Consider the following 22959-nt stretch of genomic DNA (forward strand, 5'->3'; position numbering starts at 1 on the left):
ATCTGTTGCAGTATGTTCCTTTGGTTGAACAATGTGCAGAAAATTTGGCGTACTTTAGATGTCTACTTGGAAAAGGGAGATGTATTTTATAGCTGCTTCAGATGATTGTGGATTTCTTCTACTACACTACTGTGTAGTGGATACTACACTAAAACTCAACAAATGCTAGTCTCCTAAAGGTGCAAGGGACTCTGAACCCTATCAATGAACTTTTTGTCCTCTGTAACATTGAAGTCCATTTGTCTGCCTTGCACTTTGAATGAATTAATACTTTCCTAAGCAAGATTTTGTAACATTCATTGGTCAACTGAGTATTCCAAATGTTGACATAATATTTTTTTAATGTTTATTTTGAGCACAAGCAGGGGAGGGACAGAGAGAGAGAGGGAGGGTGAGAATCCCAAGTAGGCTGTGCACTGTTAGTGCAGAGCTCGTCACAGGGCTTAAACTAATGAACTGTAAGATCATGAGCTGAGCCAAAATCAAGAGTGGGATGCTTAACTGAGTGAGCCACTCAGGTACCCCTAAGAATCATGTTCTTTAATACTGTACCAATCTTATGGGGTGCCTGGGTGGCTGAGTTGGTTAAGCATCCAACTTCAGCTCAGGTTATCATCTCATGGTTCTTGAGTTCCAGCCCCTTGTGAGGCTCTGTGTGGACAGCGTGGAGCTCTGTGCTTACAGCTTGGAGCCTGGATCCTGCTTCAGATTCTATATTTCCTTCTCTCTCTGCCCCTCCCCAACTCATACTGTCTCTCCCTCTCCCTCTTTTTGAAAAATAAACATAAAAAAAAAATAATAGGGGCACTTGTGTGGCTCAGTTGGTCTATGCGTCCGACTTTGGTTCAGGTCATGATTTCACTGTTTGTGAGTTTGAGCCCTGCATTGGGCTGTGTGCTGACATTTCTGAGCCTGGAGCCTGTTTGGGATTCTGTGTCTCCCTCTCTTTCTGCCCTCTCCTGCTCTGTCTCTCTCAAAAGTAAACATTAAAAAAATTAAAAAAAAAAAACCCAATCTTATCAAAAAGTTTTTTTAAGTATTGGAAAAGCTAATAAGCCCAAAGTAGTGGATATAAATTTTCCAAAATTCTGATTTTCAGTTCAAAGCTCATTTTTTTTTTTTTTTTAAACGTTTTATTTTTGAGAGAGCACAGGTCGGGGAGGTGCAAAGACATGGAGGGACAGAGGATGAGAAGCAGGTTCTGTGCTGACAGCAGAGTGGGCTGGTGCGGGGCTCAAAGTCACAAACCCGGAGAGATCTTGACCTGAGCCAAAATCGGACGCTTAACTGACTGAGCCATCTAGGCACTTCTGAAAGCTCACATGTTATCATTGGTGACATATGCTGTTGTTTTCCTTGAAGTGACAGGGTCACTTTATTCATTTTGGGGAACATGTCTGCCAAACATCCAATTATGAATAATGAGTAATTCTTTCAAGTAAAAATGGCATTCCATGAAAAAAAGCAGCTAGTTTAGCTCACAACTCAAATAATTAGTATTTTTTCTCAAGACAACCATTCTATTTAGAATTTGACAGAAGCACTTTATACATACTTCCTATTTTATCATTAAAAAGGCATGTATTTAATGTTTGAGATTTAAGAAATTATTTTTACTCTTTGTCAAGGATATTCTTAAGTGAAACTGCCTTCTTTTATAATGACTAGTGTGGTTTGGTAACCTAGCCCTGCTTCATGCTAAGGCACTAACAGTTACATCCACCTTTGCTTTTGCACTATTAGTTGTAAATGTGAACATGGTGCAAAAAGGCATATAATACCCTAGTGTTAGTCTGAAAATAGTTTTGACCTCGTGAACTCTCTGAAAAGGTTTATGAATCGTCTGTGGCTCTGAGAAGTACATTTTGGGAATCGCTGTAATATGGCAACTTTAGAAATAGTCCAAGAGTCCACAAATGGGGATTAGTTAACTAAGGGATGATTCTTCTACACAGTTCTATGATAGAATTTAAATTTGTGAAAGTTTATGTCAAATAAAAGCCGATTATACAGTACTTCTCTAATGAGGAAATCAACATTTCTTGAAGAAAGTGAAAGTATTGATCCTGACCCGCAACATTTGCCTTTAATTGGTGATTTTGTGATTAATAAAAGGGAAATTAAAAGGCCAAGAAGGCAGCTGCTGGCTTCTCTTCTGTCCAAGGGGTTTCTGTGTAGTAACTCTGAGTTTAATTTTCAATATAAAAGGATCAATATCAGTATCAATCATTTTTATATGGTTTATGGAAAGAGGTGAAATATGCCTTCAAATTCACTTCTTCATGTAGATTCACTTTCTCATTGGCATTTTCTGATTTACATTTTCTTAATGTGTTCTTAATTGGGAGAACTTTGAGTTGCCGTGTATTATTCAGCTTCAGAGTGAATTAAAGACGTAAGTTTCTGAAAACAAACATAGCCAGAGATTTTCTCATTGCAGTTGATATGATAGATAACATATTCATGCCGGTGGAACCATCACTGTCAATAGTGGAGGGTGTAGCCTTTAAGCTGTCAGAAACTGTTACTGTTAGATGCCCCCCCCCCCCCCCCCCCGGCCCCAGGCTTCTTGTTTAAGATCTCCACACATGGTTGTCTTATGGTGAACTGTGTTCTGCAGAAAGTCTGAACACTTTTCGTGAGAGGCATCATTGAAGGTAGGCTGCTTTGTAGATCTTAGATCTTTCTCTTTGTTATAATGGAAGCCTAATAACCATGACTTGTCTTCAGTAATAATACTTTTCTAAGCACTAAGTCAAGACTGTTTAATGTTTAAAATTTCTTTCAAATAATCTTTGTGTTTATTCAAAAATTTGTATCTTACATCTATTAAAGTATACTAGGAGAATATATATGATATGGTACTATTTATGTAAAGTTTAAAATATACCACACAAAACACATATTAAAGCCTAAAGAAAATTAATGTAAACATTTTAGATTTAAATTAGAGTAATTAAAATTAATGTTATGTGTGTTTTAATTTGAGAGACAGTTTGAAACAGTTTGCATTTAGAAACAGATGATTTATTTGTAAATAACCTTACTGAAAATGTTTTATGATATGAACTTTCTACACTAGATGTCCTGTTTGATCCTTTGATCTGTGGATCAGAGACAAATTTGTATATTATAGAATAATTTACAGCCTCTTAGTCTGAGGAATAAACTGAAAGGGAAAGCGTAACACATTCTTGCCCTTGTTACAATCAAACAGTTGCACACCATTGTTAGCATATTTGATTTTTGAGAAGGTGGTGATAATAGGTTCTTAGATGCTATGAGACTTCCCACCATTTAGGGTGATTGACCAAGCATCAGACAGAGTCACAGGCTGTGGGAAGGGAGCTAATGTGTAAGGAAATGGATACTTCCCTTGGGGTTCCGAGAGCATTTATTCCTAAATACTGGGGATGGTTGAGGTAATACATTTATTTATAAGTAAGAGCAGCAATGTACTAAAGACATGCTAAGAAGACCCTAATAACTCGTACACTCTTGAGAAGAATGAACTACATCCTTCCACTGAAAAATACTGGGTAAGAAAGAAATTGTTTTCCAAGCCAGTCATTTAATAAATGTTACTTCAGGAGCATGGTTCCATGCTTGAAGTTTACTATTAAGTGCATACTAAGCTTTGTTTAGGAAAGAGAGGTGACAGGAAGCTCAGGATGGGTTTATGTGCAGTAAAATATTGAGTCATTTTGAACATTGACCTAGAAAGGAATAGCACTGAATCTTGGTGAAATGTAGTTGTGGTAAGGTAAGAATTGACCAATATGAATGGAGAAGATGGCTGCATTGCACCCAGAACTTTATAGATTGAGGCATATGAGTGATGAACTGAGATGGTTCTTAAGAATTATTGGTTTGGAAAGCAGTTTGGCATGATGAAAATTAAGCATCGCTGTTTTAGTTGTAATTAATTGGAAGTTTGCTTAACATGACTTAGAGCAGTAAGAATTCACTTTTTGAGAATAGAGTTTTATTTAGTTTATGTAATAGTTGAGAGTTGAACATAAATGAATAAGTAATATTAGCCAATTTGGGCAAGGGAGTAGAGATAGCTTGGTTGCAGGGGGTGGGGACACAAATTATAATTTGGGAAGAGTGCTGACAAGAAGCCAAAGTGACCAAAGATCAGAGAGGCAAGTAATCTGTCCTGCTTTGTTGTGAGACAATTGCTTGAAGATTAATTTTTTAAGGTGGTACTTATCTTTTACTTATCTAGGTGGTCAAGTGTTACTTATCTAACCAGTTTGAGGGCTTGTTCTGTTGTTTAGACACTTGATGTTTTACTCAGTCATTGTGGTTAAGTCTTAATTTGTAAGATGTTAACTCCTAAGAATACTTTTTTAGAAAACTGTAATAATGAGTTTTTGTGTGCAACTTAGATCCCAACCTCAAAATACCTTTTTACTTGCTCTGTTTTCATAAACACTCTTCACCATTTGTATGGTATACTTGACTGTGCTTTAATACATTTTCACGTAAACTATTGGACTATTTATAAAACAAGACATAAAAATGTAGCAGAGAAGGCAGGAAATACTTGACGTTTGTATGCCATATCTTGTTGTCTGCTTCCTGTCAGTTAAACCACGATGAGAGGAACAGAGACACAGATGTACAATTGCTGCTTTAATTTCCCATTAGGGAGACCAGTTAAGTATAAGACTTGTTTCACTAAACTTGTGTCACTTGTTAATTCTAGTTATGTTGTAGCCTTGTTTTCTATTATAAGGACTATGGATTACAATTAGATGTTTGATATAGAAAATACAACTTTTACATAATTTAAAATGTGTTTATTTTTGTGGAAAAAATTTTAATTTATTTATTTTGAGAGAGAAAATGTGGTTGGGGAGGGGATGAGAGAGAGGGGGAGAGAGAGAGAATCCCAAGCAGGCTCTGCATTCCCAGCATGGAACCCGGCAGAGCCGAAATCAAGAATTGGACGCTTAATTGACTAAGCCACCTGGTGCCCCCTTTTGTAAAATTTTTATAGGTCATAAGAGATTGGCTTTCAAATTTGTATATATGATATACATTCAATATGAAGTGATAAACTAATATTTTTATCTCAGAATTTTAGTATTAAAGTGTTAATTTACTTTTGTATTTTGGCATATCCAGATTCTTTAAAATATTTAAAGCATTTTATGGTACAACTTTAAAATGACAAAAGGGAGGTCATAGAGCTTGGCTTATTTGAGACAATATAGTAGATGGAAGAACTAGGATTTGAATGTATATCTTCTGATGCTACATCCTATGTCCTTTTAGGAAAAAGTTTGTTTTCATTAAATTGCTATTTATTATTCCATGATTAAAATATTTGAGTTTACTTTTGCCTGTTCTACCTGGAATGTCCCTTCCCCCCTTACATTATCTCTACTTTGGAAAAAGATACGCTACCCCTAAAGAAATGACCCACATGTCACTTCCTTGTGAAGTTTCTCAAGTTCTCACAGGTATTTATCTCTTTCTCTCTATTCCCTTAACACTTTGTTAACTTATTTATTTACATTGTTTTATAGTTATCTGTTCATATGCTTTTTTCTTGCTCTAGGCAGTGAACTAGCTACTTCTTCATTTTTGTATACCCAGTACCTAGCCTATAATAGATTACTTTTCGGAGGAATAAATGCATGCTTGATACTTCTTTTCTTCCATTCTAGAAACAAAAAGCTGATTAAAGAACTACAATGTGACTCTTTTCTACAATATTCCTTTATGGTTTATTTGTAAAAACAATTTCATTATAAGGTTTCTTTCCTACTTTTGCCCTCCACTTGTTTTTTGCTTTTTATAGAAATCAAGTATTCTTAATGAAATTATTAGTGTTTGCAGCATATTAACAGTGGTGATTGTTTATTGGTTCACTCAGAAATGTAGCTGAGAATACCTTAGTTATCACTGATTGTTGAACGTCAAAAATCTTTAACTTTTGGGGTGCCTGGGTGGCTCAGTAGGTTAAGCATCCAACTTTTGGTTTCAGCTCAGGTCATGATCTCACACTTTGTGAGATCGAGCCCTGCATTGGGCTCTGTACTGACAGCAAGAAGCGTACTTGGAATTCTCTCTCTCCCTCCCTGTCTCTCTCAAAATAAATAAACATTTTTAAAAAATCTTTTATTTTTGTCTTTAGATTAATCTGGTGAAAATGTCTAGCTCTTCATTACAATTTTCCTGATTTCTCCACTGAAAGGAATAATTCCCTTTACTACTACTTCTTTTCCCTATGTTATTTTCTGTTCTTGTCTCGAAGTGTTTTGTACTTCAGTGATTTGGAGCCTCTAAATTAGCCTTATTATCAACAGAGCAAGATTCTTTGCAAGTAGGACTTTAGTTTAGATCTCTCTATTCTAGGAATGTTTTTAAAAAGTTCATGTATTAACAGTTTTTCCAGCTGAAAATTGATACAGGTTCCTATGTTATTTTTTATTTATTTTTGATTATTACTTTTTAAATGTTTATTGTTTTTGAGGGAGCACGTGCAAGCAGGGGGATAGGCAGACAGAGAGGGAGAGAAGATCTGAAACGGGTTCTGCGCTGACAGCAGAGAGTTTGATGAGGGGCTCAAACTCATGAACCATGAGATTATGACCTGAGCTGAAGTTGGATACTTAACTGACTGAGCCACCCCTCTATCTTATTTTTAAAAATCAAATTTAAATGATCAAGTAAAAAACATTAAGTCAAATCTTAGGATTCAGATCTGCTTTTTAAAGATTAAAGGAAAGGGGCGTCTGGGTGGCGCAGTCAGTTAAGCGTCCGACTTCAGCCAGGTCACGATCTCGCGGTCCGTGAGTTCGAGCCCCGCGTCGGGCTCTGGGCTGATGGCTCAGAGTCTGGAGCCTGTTTCCGATTCTGTGTCTCCCTCTCTCTCTGCCCCTCCCCCGTTCATGCTCTGTCTCTCTCTGTCCCAAAAATAAATAAATGTTGAAAAAAAAAATTAAAAAAAATAAAATAAAGATTAAAGGAAAAATTATAAAGTATATGAATTTCATTTTTTAAGGAGTTTCAGAAGAACCAGTGAAGTAGTTCTTAATATTTATTAAAACCTGATTTAAAAAACAAAACAAAAACACCTGACAAAGGCTAGACATGTGGAGAATAGTTCATAGGGTTGTTGAGTAGGGCTTCCCATTATTGCATCATTTGCTGGTGGTATTTCTGTATTTGTGTTTTTCTGTGTTTGAATCAGAAAATACATGTATAGATGTCACTTTGAGCATAGCAAAGTGTAGCATACCACCAGTTGGTTCTGGCAGGTGAGGACATCATGTAAAATTCTGTGAAATGCTAAAGCAGACAAATGGAAACACTAATCTTTTATCATTTTAATGGAGAATTTCAGTAAGTCTTTTTTATTAACAAAAGGCAATGTCCTTTCATCTTGTGGCCTAATTTTGACTCTCAACACAATGTACTTTTTTCTTTTTTAATGTTTTTTTTTTAATTGTTTTTATTTACTTTAGAGAGAGAGAGAGGGAGCAAGTGGAGGAGGGGCAGAGAGAGAAAAGGAGACAGAGAATCCAAAGCAGGTTCTGTGCTGTCAGCGCAGAGCCCTATGTGGGGCTTTACTCACAAACTGTGAGATCATGACCTGAGCCAAAGTTGGACGCTTAATCAACTGAGCCACCCAGGCGCTCCAACACCGTATACTTTTAATATGCTTTTAAATTATGTTAATAAGGAACATACAGAAAAAAATTATATAAGTCTTATTCTCAAGTAGCTTATAACCTTAAGAGATGGGACATAGTAAATAATTATGGGATAACATGGGAAAATAAAATTTGTGTCGACCCCTGCTATATCATAAGTATTATTGTGATTATCATTTGTCTTAGCTGGCAGACTGTGATTGCCCATAGGGCAAGACTGGGTCTTAGTCACTGTCTGTTCCCTGTCCTTCTCCCTCACCCACCAGCATCTGGCAGATAGGTCCCTATGAGTGCTTGTTAAATAAATAAAAGAATATAGATAGTACTGATATGATTTCTGAAGGCCATCTAGAGTATAAGAAGAGACAATACAGGGAGAATGGTCTCTTCCTTGAAATGTTTATATTTGTAAAGAGAATGCTTTGTAAAATCCTAATAAACTTATTGTGGTTAAATTTCAGTTCACTTAAAGTCAAAATAAAAATTAAAGTGAAATAGAGGCCTTTAGGAATCTACATCTAGGTTATTAATCAGCTTTGCCTGAAAGAAACCTGCCTTTGGATTTAGCTATATCTCTCCCCTGTCTACATTCCCATCTCATGTTTTTCCCTTTCCCTCTTCATAGGTACTTCCAAATTGTCTTAAAGATGCAACACCTCTCCCACAACTCTTACTCTCCTCTTGGAGTAGGAGAGGTCACATTTTCTGTGCCCAATTGTTGGGGTGTCAGAGATAGTGGGAGATAGACATGGAAGGAGAGTGGCAGAAGTTTCTACTCATGGTGTAAAATAGAAACTTGTATTGCCTGACATTTTTAATGTCCCACATTTTTAACTCAGAATATTTTGAGGGGAAACATAATTGTCCTCGTTAAAATCACTAATTAGATCAAGAAACAACAAGTGTTGGTGAGGATGTGGAGAAAAAGGAACTCTTGTTCACTGTTAGTGGGAATACAGATATACTGGTGCAGCCACTTGGAAAACAGAGATTCCTCAAAAAGTTAAAAACAGAACTGCCTTCCTATCCGGTAGTCACACTACTGGGTATTTACCCCCCAAATACAGAAACACTAATTCAGAGGGATACATGTACCCCTATGTTTATTGCAGCATTATTTACAATAACCATATTATGGAAGCAGCCGAAGTGTTCATTAATAAACAAATGGATAAAGTAGATGTGGTGTGTACGTAGATAGATGCAATGGAATATTATTCAGCTATAAAAATGAATGAAATCTTGCCGTTTGCAACAACATGGAGCTAAAGAGTATAAATGCTAAGTGAAATAAGTGAGTCAGAGAATGACAAATACCATATTATTTCACTCATATGTAGAATTTAAGAAACAAAACTGCAAACAAGGGGAAAAAAAGGAAACAAACCAAAACAGACTCCGTAAAGTAAAACTGATGGTTACCAAAGGGGAGGTAGGTGGGCTGATGAATGAAATAGAAAGGGAAAAAAAAAGGTAACTAGATTAGAATCCCCATGAAAGTAGAAGTTTTGGTCTGTTTTGTTCACTGCTGTTACTTGTTTAACACAGAACAGAGCCTTGAGATATTGTAGGTGCTAAGTGGATATTTGTTGAATGCATAAATAGGTAGATGAGTGTGAGCTGAATTGAGACATGTGCTGAAACTCTCCGAACAGCTGGAGCGTTCATTTGGCAGATATTTATCATGAAGCATCTGTGTTAGATGCGGGAGTATGGTGGTGACCCTGACCATGTCCCTACCCTTATTTGGTTGGCTCTCTCAATCCTTGTATCTTTATGTAAATAAAGTGAGGTGGATATTACTGATATGAAGATTTAATGACGGATACAGTAAAGTACTTAGCATAGGGCCTGGCACACATAAATGGTTTATCTATTACTTTCTTCCACATACTTATTTTCCAAGTTGTTACCATTTCTTTCTCAAGCTCCTTGAGGATAAGTGTCATGGTTCTTTGTGTCTTTTTTTAAAAATCCAGTGCTTGTTATCAATGTTTAAGACTTAAGTAAAGGTAGTATATGTGTTTTCCCTTGAAAATTATAAAGCACTTTTTAGACATTAGGTATTACTAAAAATTATCAATAAACCTTACTGTGCTCTTGTACAATTTCTGGATGTGTCTTTATGCAAAGGTATAGTTTAAAAATTTAATAAGTGCCTATTACATCTACTAAGGTGACTTGGAATTCTTGAACTTTGCAAGAGTAAGGCAAAGCCATAAAGCAGAACATACCTCTACTAAAGAGCAGGTTTAATGTACCCTTACTTGGTCAACTACATGTGTTCACAGGACCACCTGTCTTCTGGCCATCTATCTGGAAGAAAGTAGAGACTCCTTGAATGCTGGTGATAGCAGTCTCTGTTAAGTGACTAAGAAATTTGCATCTGTCATGAATATGACATCTTTCTTCATTGAGTAACTAAATCAGCATCATCTATTCAAAATACTTAATACTAAATGACAGGATACAACCTCTCTAGATTCAACTAGTTCACATATTTCAAAGTTCCATTCTTATTCGAATGGTCGTAAGGCAGTTTTGATGTTCAAATGAGTAACTTACAGGAAAGGTTATGTGGTAATGTTAATATCTTTTGAAAATTTTATTTTCTTGTTTCCCCTCTCTTCCAGTTCTTAGGCAGAGAACAAAAACTTAAGTAAATTAGTTAAGTGAATTTTGTTTTAAACAATTTTCCAACACTCTAGGCAGTTTAAAAACCATTGTTGACGGGCGCCTGGGTGGCTCAGTCGGTTAAGCGTCAGACTTAGGTTCAGGTCATGATCTCACGGTTCATGGGTTTGAGCCCGGCATCCGGCTCTGTGCTGACAGCCCAGAGCCTGGAGCCTGCTTGGATTCTGTATCTCCCTCTCTCTCTGCCCCTCCCCTGCTCATGCTCTCTCCCTGTCTCTCAAAAATAAATAAACTTAAAAAAAAAAAAACACACAAAAAACCATTGTTGAGAATCTCTATAAGTAATTAATGAAGAATTTAAGGAGGGCAGTGTCCACATTGGTGCCTGGAAGCTATTGGTGTAGCAGTCAAGTTGTGGAATGTTTGTTTAAGCTGTTCCCATCATTTTTGGATAGTAGTTACCAGATCCCACGCATGTGACTTGCATTGGGCTTTGTGTTCATAGGGACTACACTCTGTTGTTGCCATTTGATTTGAAAATCTCCAGGGACTTTATGCCTCTTCCCAAATCAAGCCTAAATACTACTGCCTGACTTTCAAGACTCCATAATTTGGTTTTACTTTGCTTATTTAACCACGTGTTCTACCATTTCCTGTTGACGCCTCCTTAGCTGTTGTCAAGCTGGTAAGTGTCTTCAGGTTTACTTTGGTCAGTTTTGATTCTCTGCATTCTTCTGTGTTTCAGCATACATGCAAATGCACACACATGCTATACTTTATCTTATCCTTTCCCTTAGTGTTTCCACATTCTGTTACCTTCCTTTAAAAGATTGATTTTAAGTCCTTTGTTGTCTGTGAGTGCTCCTTGACCTGTTTGACCATCCCCTCTTCTGAAATGCTGTAGTACTGACCAGCTTTATGAGCATCTAATTTTATACTACCTTTTGGTGTTCAGTTATTGTCTCTTGTTTCCTGAACTAAATTGTACATGTCATGGGAACAAGGCCATGCATTATCTTTTTGTATTTACCATGGTACTGAGTTTAGGGGAAGATCAGTAAATATTCATCAACTTTTTACCACTAAGTCAATCAGTAGAAGCATGCTTTCTTTTAAAAATGAATGCTATGGGATCTTCTGATTAGTTCTGGATATAAGATAAGTGTAACAAAACTGTTTCCTCTCAGAGAAGACCTAATGCAAGATGTTGATGCACTTCAATTAACAGTAACCAAAATGGATTCATATGATTGAAAAATTAGTGAGCAATTATATTATGAAAGGTGGAAGGCCTAATATTTTAATTATTCTGTATTATAAATTTGCATATTTCTTATGAGTAGTAATAGAAGTTTGCTTCTATCTAAAATTTGTACAGTAGGAAGATAAAAAGCTACATGTATAATTTATAAATGTTGCATGTGTATATTTTAAGTATGTGTGTTACAGTATTAAGCCCTTGCCCTTCTACCTTCTTACCTCTCGTCTTGCGGTTTTATTTGGGTCTCGTGTTTTGGTGCCACTGAGTTTAGAATCTTAACTGATTGCCAGACAGTTGTGAGAACAATTATAGGAAGAATTCCATTTTAAGGATCTTGACATGGGACACCAGAATTGTTCGATTAAATCCAGACTTATTTAAGATAGATTTCTATTATTTAAAGAAGAAAGGGGGTAATATTATGAAAACACTAGGTCATTAGGGGTCTTCTCATATGTGTGAAGGGGAAATTTTGTGCCCAAGGAATCTTAAAATCCATCAACCTTGGTAACTTGGAAAAAGGTGAAAACAGTTTTGCTTCTCTGGAGTTGATATTATTTTTCTTTACTTTTTTTTTTTTTAATGTTTATTTTCAGAAGGAACATGAGCCAGAGCAGGGGAGGGGCAGAGAGAGAGAAAGAGAGACAATATCCCAAACGGGCTCTGCACTGTCAGCTGTCAGCACAGAACCCAACGTGAGGCTCAGTCCCACAAACTGAGATCATGACCTGAACAGAAATCAAGAGTTGGTTGCTTAACCAACTGAGCCACCAGACACCCCTGGAGTTAATGTTAAGTCTGGTCCCACTATGATTTTGAAGAGGACCCTAAAATGCCACAGGTATAAAAGATTGTGACCAGCTAAGAATGCATGGAGAGATCTGGATTGAGCATGACAGTGAGCACAGACAGAAGCCTGGAAAAGAGTGGTGCTTACTGTGTTGGGGTGGGGGGATGGGGCAGCACTGGCTTTGCTTCTTTATTTTTTATTTCTTTTTAATTTTTTTAATGTTTATTTTTGAGAGAGAGACAGAGTGCAAGCAGGGGAGAGCAGAGAGAGAGAGAGAGAGAGAGAGAGAGAGAGACATAGAATCCGAAGCAGGCTTCAGGCTCTGAGCTGTCTGCAGAGCCCTACCCTGGGCTCTCACTCACAAACCATGTGATCATGACCTGAGCCAAAGAGTCTGACGGTGATTTGACTGAGCCACTCAGGCACCCCTGACTTTGGCTTCTTTAATACTAGCGTGGGGTTGGGCGACTGTGAGGACAATAAAATGCAGAAATGGTGGAATACCTTTTCTGAGATGAGAGTAAAGAGTAGTAAAATTGTGACAGAGGTATAGTTTTAAACTTGCTCCATGGAATATTCCTGTTCACTCTTTTCAGTCCTTATCCTGTGGAGATTATTCTGTTCTACAGATCTGACCACGTTTTCTCATGCCTTTTGCTTAATCCCTGTTAATGGATCTGAAGTTTTTCCTATAGGCAGTGGAGGCAGTAGAGAAGTAAGTTGCTGATATTTTTATCTTTGCTAAGTTGCTTCTGTTGCTGAAGAACAGCTCCAGGGGAGCTAAAGTAAGAGTGGTACACTGGAGGGACAGTGTGTCTCTCCATAAAACTTCATATGACAAATACAGCTTATTCTAGAAGAGTGTTGTGTCGTGTGGGAGTTGGAGGTGTGGGGAGGTGTGGCATGCTGCAAAATCTCCTGGGGGACCTTTAAACAACCTACCCCTGGCTTTTCCCCTGCAGTCTGGGCCAGAGTGAAACGCTTCCCGATGAGAACCGTCGTGTGCGCAGATAGGGGAACGATTGCGCCAGTGAGCATTTTCTAAGAGGATGAATCTATTAACCAGGGGAATGAACCAACACAGAAATGAAATAGAATTTCCTTGCAAGTTGATTCTTGTTTGTTACAGAGAGAAGAATTTTAAACTGCTGAACTGGTTTTGCTGATAAGCACATTTTAGCATCTTTGTGTTCAATGGATAAGTGTGTTTCTGTGAGATTTCAGGTTTGGGGTGCCGAAGGGAAGAAAGTTCCTTTAGTTCATTTGCATAATAAAAATCATCAATTAATGGCATTTTGGTTGATAATTATCACTTTCAACCATTTTGAGATGGGAAAGCAGTTAAATTCTTTTTTTTGTGACCAAAGTTAAAACAATATCAGGTTACCGTTGGATATTTCCCCTTGGTTCTAAATTCTCTTGTTTTCAGAAAATGCTCAGAAAAAGGGTTAATCTTGAGATCGCAGGTATTGACAGGTCTAGGTATGTAATCTGTTTGGCTGTTTTGCAAGGTGCTATAAATGCTGCCTGAGTGTAACCTGACACCAGGTAGGCCCAAGTGGCCAAGGATGGAAAGTGGAGAACAATGTGAAAGAACCAGAATTTCAGGTCTAGGCAGTGAGTAATTGCAGCCTGCCCTCAGAGTCCTGGAACTGTCCATCCGGGTGTCAGCAAAAAAGGCGAAAACATAGAGAAGTCATCCTGCTTGACTTGATCATATTGAGTGAGTGAGTGAGTGTGAGTGTGTGTGTGTGTGTGTGTGTGTGTGTGTGTGTGTGTGTGTGTGAGAGAGAGAGAGAGAGAGAGAGAGAGAGAGAGAGAGAGAGAGAGAGATTACCTTAACATGGCTTGGGGTGAGGTGAACATATTCATGTTTCCATGCCCTGCTTTAGCTTTGCATATGTCGCTGGAAGCCTGACCGAGGCTTTCTATACAAAAAAACACCAATTTGTGCTTCATTTACTTGAAAATAAAATTGTACTTTAGGAAAAGTTTTAGGTACTTCCGTTCCCCTTGCCTTCTCCCCAAGTTGGAATGAAAGATGCTTAAGGCAGGATAGCTATTTAGAAGATATTGGTGGTAATATATGTATATGGCACTTACATAGATTTCAAGGACATATTTTTAAACTTTTTCTAAATTTTCTTAAATTCTGTGAATGTTTGAAATAATATGAGAGCCCTGAACGCAGTGGGGAATGATTTATTCCTCTTGTGACATTAATTTGTATTTTTGTTTTAACTTTTGTGTTGTGTGTACAGCACGTGATTTAGACAGGGCTATAGAGTGAGATTTCTTTTACAACTGGTGCCCCCCCCTTTTTCTTTCTTTCTTTTTCTTTCTTTCTTTCTTTCTTTCTTTCTTTCTTTCTTTCTTTCTTTCTCTCTTTTCTTTCTTTTCTTTCTTTCTTTCTTTCTTTCTTTCTTTCTTTCTTTCTCACTCAATAGGAACTGAGAGACGAACCACCCTTGTTTGAGGAAGTTCAAATCTGGGTCCTTAACTGTAACTACATTTTGGTGTATTTTTTAAATCACTTCTTCCAGATTCACATTTTTAAAAATGTAAAGCTGTAGGAATACTGTATTCAAAGAACTAGGAAACCAATTTGACAATAAATTTCATATATTAAAAAAAAAAAAGAACTAGCAAGCATAATGTCAGTTATTAACTCATAAAAATATTTTAGAATAAATTTTAAGTGTGGTAGCTTTATAAAAAGCTTTATAAATGTTCTCACTTTTTAGGGTGAGTGAAGGTAAAACTAATATGATGGGAGAGAGCAATAAGAGTAAAACTTGAAGATTTAAAACAATGATAGAAAAATCCACAAACTCCTCTACTTAAAGTTGTTCCGGTTAAAAATATGAACAAAAATGACTTAACATATATCAAGAAGTTGTATGGAATAGTGTAGAGACCTTTGCTATAAATATTTGTGGCAGAGATTTCTTATTTTCCAGGTCTTTCTGCCAAAGAACAATACTGATGAAGTTCTATTAATGCAGATTTAGGGACATGAGTAGAGAATTGGGCTGGGAATTTGGGCCTCTTTTGCTTTCTTTTCCACTGTCTTTGTGACCTTGGACAAGTCAGATTTTGCTAGGCTCAAATTCTTTAGCTGGTCAATGAATGCATTGTTTTAGGTAATCCTTAGGTATTTTTCAGCTTTAAAATTGTGTGATTCCACTCTTTTTAGATTGAGAATGGGCAGGCCCTGGGACGATTGTACAGAATTTATCTTGGTACTGCTGATTTATTATTTTCATGTCTTCTGGAAGCTAATGTAAAACATTCTGCGTGTTAGAAAACACATGAAAAGCCCTGTCTTATATTACAAAAAAATTCCAGCCATTACAGTATATGGGTTTATTGCTTGCTTCTCATTTTAATTTGCATAGCTTTTCTTCTTTTCTCTTATTCTATTTCATTTTTATTGTATTTCTTCTAAGCTAATGGTTTTTCCAAATATACTCACTTTTCTTATGATGGGTATGTCTGTTTGTTGCAAAGGGCCTTGTATTAGTTTACTACTTCATAAAAAATTATTTCTTTTCAGATACTTGGCATCTGGCATTACTACAGAATTCCAATTCTTTAGATACTCATACATACATAAACATACAAGCACTGTCTGAATGTTTTATTAAAGGTAGTCATTCATGCACCCCATTGCTCTAAGCTAGTGAATTTTACCTCCTTGGGGCTAGAATGATTTAATCTGAAATGTTTTTGTCATTACTTTTATTTATTAATTTTCATTTTGAGTATATGAGTTGGTGACCTGGCACCTTCCAAAGGGTAGCAATGATGTGTTTTTAAATGCCATTATGAATTAATAGGTTTGTAGACTCTTGTGTTTAAAGCCCTTTCGAAGGAAACTTAACTTTGCATTCAATCAGGGATGAAGAAAGCAGGTGTGAGAAGTATTAAAAACTGATTTTGACTGTCATGTTTTTAGAATACCTGAAATATTTTATAATAAATGAGACAAACTGAGTTGGTTGTAGTAGCCATCTATGTGGCTGAGGGTTTTGTGTTTACAATCAGTAAATTCATGTTGTTTGGAACAGGGGCATAATGGAACTCTGTGTTAAGGGAAGCTTGCCAGACAGGGTGAGGTCTTAGCCTAGAAGCAGCTGGATTTATCAGATAGGTGCCAAATTTTCAGGCACTGGAATAGAATTATACTTTTGTTGATAATGGGCTATAGTATTCTTTGTTGGAGTCTAGCAAATCGCTGTGGTCAAGGAGACTCCCAGGGAGTATGGAAATGAGACTTAAGGAGTAATCAGTTAAGTGGCATTCACCTGTTACATGTCCCTTGCATTGTACTGAGACAATAATGAAGCTGTTGTGTATGGAGCAAAACTCATGTGGCCAGCATTCTGTATATGGATTTTGCATAGCTTGTTTACAGCAACTCTAGATTTTGGTGTTGCATTTTGTACCTGTTTCATAGAAAAGGGAGACTGACAGTAAGTAACTTGTCCAAGGTCACAGTACAGAAGATTCAAACTCAGGTGGTCCAACTCCAGAGCTGTTAACTGCTCTTTTAACTGTTTTTGCTTGCTTTATTATTTGACTTTAAATCTGCAGCTTATTTTGGCGATAAGATACTAGGACTACCTTATTGTTAAGACCCTTCTGTGGTGTGTGTCTCCTTGGAGAATAAGAATATGATCCTGACCCAGTTGAAAGACATGAGAACCAACTTGGGGAGTTTTTACTATTTGGTGGATGTTCAACTAGATGACCTCTCAAAGTTGTGCAAATAAGTTAACTGTTTATGTCTATGTTAGATAAACAGTGTTCACATATATTTTTTCTTGGTATTTTATAAAGACTAAGTGACACTTTGAAAATGAAATAGGTTTGAGAATTACTTACGCAGTAGAATGTTCCTGAATATAATACATAGAGTTAACCAAAGACCTTATAATTTGTTAGGAGAGGGCAAAAAATGCTTTTTCTCCTCAGTCTGAGTACCCATGTCTTTTTCATACTAGTGCAACTTTGAGGAATAAAATGATAAGTTCAGTTTGGGACATGTTTTAGACACATTGACTTTGAGGGGGCACTGATGTGGACTTAAAAGTTGAGTGTGTGGATTTGGAGATGAGCTGAACTCAAGATGGAGACTTTTTTTTTTTTTTCCAATTTGGTGTGTGTGTGTGTGTGTGTGTGTGTGTGTGTGTGTGTGTGTACAATCTGTGTCAGGTAGATTTAGAGGGAAGGCTCTGTACTATTGATCTGGACAGAGTCCTGAATTAAGAGGTAAGGAATCTCATTGTACTTATGTGACACTTTCAGATTGTGAGACCTTGGGCACAGGAACTCAGTGTACTCATGAGAAACTGAATCATTGATCTAGATGTTCAGTCTCATCTGTTAACTGAAGAGATTTTGATGCAATGGGGTTTTCTTATTTAAGTATCTCTAACATGTACAGGTGATAACCTCTGTATCCAGAATCAGAAAATTTCTTCCCAAGACCTATCTTGGTGCCATAGGCTATGCAACTACTGAGAAGAAGGAGTGGGAAAGAGAGAAGACAGAGGATCAGAGGCCTTATTAGGCCAATAAAATTATTCAGGAGCTTTTCTTACACATTTTTAGTTGATGACTTCTATATAGAAATGTACCAAAGCTACCTCACCAGAGTGAAGGTGTCTCCATCCCAACAAGTGGCCTAGTCATCATGGGCAGTCATTTCAGTTTTGGTTTATTATTCTTGGTTGTCAGTGTGTACCTGAAGGTGTGGGTATGTTGATTGCTTATACTTTTGAAAAACATTTATTAAAGCATAATAGTGTGGAAATGTTAGTAAGAAAAGGTACCTCATTGCAATGGAAAAGAAAGGAAACTTAAACTTTACACAGATGTGTTCACATTGGTCACTGGTAGAGTGTCACTTTGTATTTACAAATAAATGGATTTGGAGGGTTCCTGGGTGGCTCAGTCAGTTAAGCATCTGACTTCAGCTCAGGTCATGATCTCCCAGTTCCAGCTCTGCATTGGGCTCTGTGCAGACAGCTCAGAGCCTGGAGCCTGCTTCAGATTCTGTGCCTTCCTGTCTCTACCCCTCCTCCGCTCGCACTCTGTGTCTCTCTCTCTCAAAACTAAAAATAATAAACATTAAAAAAAAAACCCCAAATAAATGGATTTGGAATAGGCCTTTTGGAATCTAACCTTTTACAGAGAAACTTTTGTTATCAGGAAACATCCCTTGATTCTGGTTACTTGACTTCTTACTGTGGTTTTTCAAGTTTGGGATAATGGTTTCCTCTTTATCAAAAGTACTACAATCATTCTTTATAAATAATATATGTAGATATAGCTTAAATATCTAATGATAGATTTTTAAGCAGTATCTGTCTTTAATATAATCCTTTTTACTATTACTATGGGCACCCAGGTATGGTAGGTACAGAAGGAATTTTAGACAATGGTTATTCACCTAGAGAAGTTTTGCTCTATCTTGCTTCCTGGCATATTGCTTTAGATATCATAGACACTCAAAGATTTATTGAATTGAATTAGGGGGACATGATTTTCCCATGTGAGACAGTGTATAGTTAGTGCTAACATGACAGGCAGTAAGTGTCATATTTCTGAAGGGATCGATCCAGATAGGTGGAGGCCGAGAGGTTTGGGGGGTTTGTGAAAGAAATGGAACTTGAGTATTGAAGACTGGGAGAGATGTGAATGGGTGCTGAGGTGAGAGCAGTATTCTGGAAATGGTGAATAAGTAGATTTTGAGCAGGGAGGCAAGAAGGAATGTAGTTTGTGTGGTGGACCATAAGAAGGGAAGCCCAGTGCAGAAGAATTAGGTTGGGTAGTAATTTAAGGGACAAGATTATAAGTAACATTTGACCAAAGCCAAATGTGTGTCTTATGTTTATATGTCTGTCTGTGATCAATTTAGGTGAAAGCATTTTTTTCCCCTCCAGGTATGGTGAATTGCTCAAAAAAGACCTGAATGTGCTAAAAATAAAAATGCTTTCCCAGTGTTGGGGTTGAACTCATTATTGAAAGAGGTGGGGTATAGAGTGGGTGTGGGGCACTGCTGGGTTAGAATTCAGTTTAGTGAGTAGAAGTATTACCTGAATTAAATTCTTAACCCTTACTTTATTTTGATTCCCAGTTAGGGAAATTACAGTTAGCCATGATAACCCCCAGAGTCCAGGGTATATATTGACTTTACTGAAATTAGGAAATTGAGTATCTGATTCAGCTGGCACATGCTGTTTTCAGGGAAACTGATTCACCAGCTCAGCTTCATTCTCTAACTTGTCTCTTTAAAATTAAAATTGTAAGTGCTATTTCAAATGTTATTTAATGTGATTATTTTTATAATCTTTGTCTTTTCATATCACACAGTCATAATCCTATGATGCAGTATTTCATAAAATTGTGATAAACTTAAAACGTTTTCCTTTTGTTAATAGTGGTAGCTTTTTTTTAAGTAGGCAAACATCATTGGCAGGCACTTTTTAAGCATTTCTCCCTCCACTGAAATTGTTTTCACTCTTAAGTTGCGTTTCTGTTTTTCTACTATTGTAAAGTGCAGTTCTTTGCATGTTCTAATTTGCCATGACGTGGTCAAGTGCCGTTTCCTTCCTGTTGCTTGCAAGCCTGTGCTAGAGATAAGGATACATTTCAGTACATTAAAAAAGAAGCCACTGAAGACAGGCTTAAGCATGGTAAAACATTCTTCTTAACAGAAACCTTTTAAAAGAACAGAAAAAGTGGACTTTAATTTCTGCTTATTTTTAAAGGCTTTTAAAATAGTGCTTACTGAATTTTAAATGTATGAGACAGACTTTAAATTCTTATATATATTAGGCATAACAGGGACACTGTATGAATGTTTCTCCTAGGGCAAAAATATACAGATGAAATTACTCATGGAGGAACAATTCCTGTGTGGTTTGCTGGGTTACTGGCAAGAAGGAAATTGTTTATATGTCCTTTATTGCAGTTACAAACCTAGTTATTGCTGTGTGGACTTTTTTTTTTTTTTTTTTTTTTTTAAGTATTCGGCACTTTAACTGTAGTTTAACTGGGGGGAGGGGAGAATGGCTTCACTTTCAGAAATGAGAGGTGATTTTATCTTAGCAAGAATGAAATCTTCAAAGAAAATATATATCTAACTTAAGAAAAAAAAAGCCTGTATTCATCAGTCATGTTGATTTTGTTTAAAAACATTAACAAAAAATACTTTGGAGACACTGCCCTTGGTAATAATTGTTATATTCTGAATGGGCACGATTACTTTTTCATAATTAACTTAAGCTTTTGTTTTTCAGGCCAAGAAGTTCTAAAGAAGAAAAATTTCAGAAAAATTGCCTCTGTTTGAGTGGAATATCAGTGAACCAAGGAAACCTGTAGTGCCGTCCTGAAAGAAAACCTGGTCTACAGTAACTTAACAGACTTAGCTGAGGGTTTTTTACCCAAATTGGTCACTGGATTCTGCTGCCTCATACTTGAACCTGCTTGGAATTTTTCTCATGTGGATCTAAGGGGAATGTTTTATTATGGCTGCTGTTGTCCAACAGAACGACCTAGTGTTTGAATTTGCTAGTAACGTCATGGAGGATGAACAACAGGTATGAGACCCAGAGACCCAGAGGAAATTGGATTTTAATAAATTTATTGTTACGATTCTTCCATTTGCGACAGAAAATTATTTACTTTAAAAGACCATAGGAGAAACCTTATTAATGTAAAAATGTAGATGTTAAAATTTTGGAGGCAATTGTGATCTTATGTTTTAAGTACTAGTTAATTTGTTGAGAAATAATTTAATCCTTAGTTTTGGTGTGGAACATGGAAGTAGTAATTTTGGGTGTTTTTTTTTTTAATGAGACTTTAAATAAAATACCTTAAGTAATTATTTCAAAGTAGTTTGAAAAGTTTCTAGAGGACATAACAACAAGACATGTACATTTTTTTTTTTTTTTTTTGTAATATAGGACTGGTGGTTGTAATAGTTGCTTAATTAGTATTTGTAATCCTGGGCTGTTTTTTAAGTGGAAGGAAAGATGTTAGTAGTCCCATAATCATACATCACTTCAGTGCAAAGCACGTGATTCTGAGGAAGTCCCTTCACTTCTCTAGATCTAGATTGCATCATCTGTTGAATGAAGGGATTAAACTGAATAATTTCAAACTGGCTTTCACTTAGTTTATGTTCAGTGATGTTCAAATTACTGTTTCTAGAATGTGAAGAAGATCCAAGAGGCATTGAGAAAAGGATCTAAGTTAATTCTAGTCTCCCTGCCCTGCCTCACCTCCCACTGCAGGGTGGGGGAGATGCTAGGGGTTCTTGGGACTTTATAATTTACTTCGTTTTAAACAGGTTAGGTAGGAATTTAATTAAGACATGATGTGAGAGACATGCTGTGTTAGACTCACTATACTGGCAAAAATATTTTGAGGACCTGCACGTTTAAAATATGCCCAGTAAGTTGATTTAGATACTGAAAAAAGCCTAATCCCAAATATTTCACATTAATTGGCCAATTATAATGTATCATACTTTTAATCTAGAAACATAGTTACTACAGATAATAAAATTGATTCTTACTTTTGACAGGGAATTATAATTTTTTTGCTGTTTGTATTGTCTATTGAGGTGACAGATCTAAAAATTTATAAATAACCTATAAAAGAGAATTTGGATTGAGGTGCCTTAAAATCCAGATGAGCTTTGGTTAGGAAGGGAAAAAGTTTGAGGGAGAAGATTGCTTGGTCCCAATTAAAAATGTATTAATAGTTACATGGAAAATTACTCATGAGAAACTGAATCATTGATCTAGATGTTCAGTCTCATCTTTTTTACCTACCAAAAAAATTTTGATGCAGTGGGGCTCTCTTATTTATTTCCAATATGTATGGGTGGTACCTCTGGATCTGGAACTGGAAAATTTCTTCCCAAGACCATCTTGGTGCCATAGGCTATGCAACTACTGAGAAGAAGGAGTAGAAAAGAGAGAAGACGGAGCGTCAGAGGCCTAATTAGGCCAATAAAATCATTCAAGAGCTTTCTTACACATTTTTAGTTTATGAGTTTCTAAGTAGAAATGAACAAAAACTACCTCACCCCCAAATTATGAAATACTCTGTTTATATTTTCTTCTGTTTTATGTGTTTAACTCCCCAGTACATATGGAATATATATTTTTTAATAGAATGTGAGGTATAGGGATCTGACAACTGTTTTCTCCCACGAGTGAGGATGTTGACCCTTCAGATTTATTGAATATTTTATGATTTCCACACTAAGAGTGCCACCTCTCTTATATATTAAATTACCACATAATACTTTAGTTTTGAACTTTCTGGTGTATTTTATTATTTTATTCCATTTAACTGTTTTGTATTATGCCAATATCACATTACTTTCATTAGTATCATTTTATAGATTTGACATCTGATAAGATATTCCCCCTCCCCTGCCTAAAAATATTGGTATAGAGTTTTGAATGAATTTTAGAATTAACTCCTTAAGTTACATAAAACTCTGTTGGGATTGTAACTTTTCAAAGTTATACAATATTTGTATCTTCTATTTTTCAAAAAAAAATTTTTTGTAATGT

General features: G+C 36.4%; 1 protein-coding gene across 7 annotated transcripts in view; it reads left to right on the forward strand.

Moving 5' to 3' along the window:
* The window catches only part of ELF1 (E74 like ETS transcription factor 1), a 106419-nt gene that overhangs the window by 31553 nt on the left and 51907 nt on the right, over positions 1-22959 (forward strand). For 4 of the 7 annotated variants that reach the window (XM_047868290.1, XM_047868273.1, XM_047868266.1 and 1 more), the window contains one exon: positions 20668-20967. In XM_047868290.1, coding sequence (XP_047724246.1) covers positions 20896-20967 — 72 coding nt within the window. In that variant the 5' untranslated portion in view covers positions 20668-20895. Of the gene's footprint in view, positions 1-10812; positions 10993-12281; positions 12410-19732; positions 20062-20667; positions 20968-22959 lie in introns of those variants that run through there. The other 3 variants (XM_047868300.1, XM_047868307.1, XM_047868281.1) reach the window with 3 other exon arrangements.

This window comes from Prionailurus viverrinus, chromosome A1, assembly GCF_022837055.1.
Source record: "Prionailurus viverrinus isolate Anna chromosome A1, UM_Priviv_1.0, whole genome shotgun sequence".
NCBI classification, from domain to species: Eukaryota; Metazoa; Chordata; class Mammalia; order Carnivora; family Felidae; genus Prionailurus; species Prionailurus viverrinus.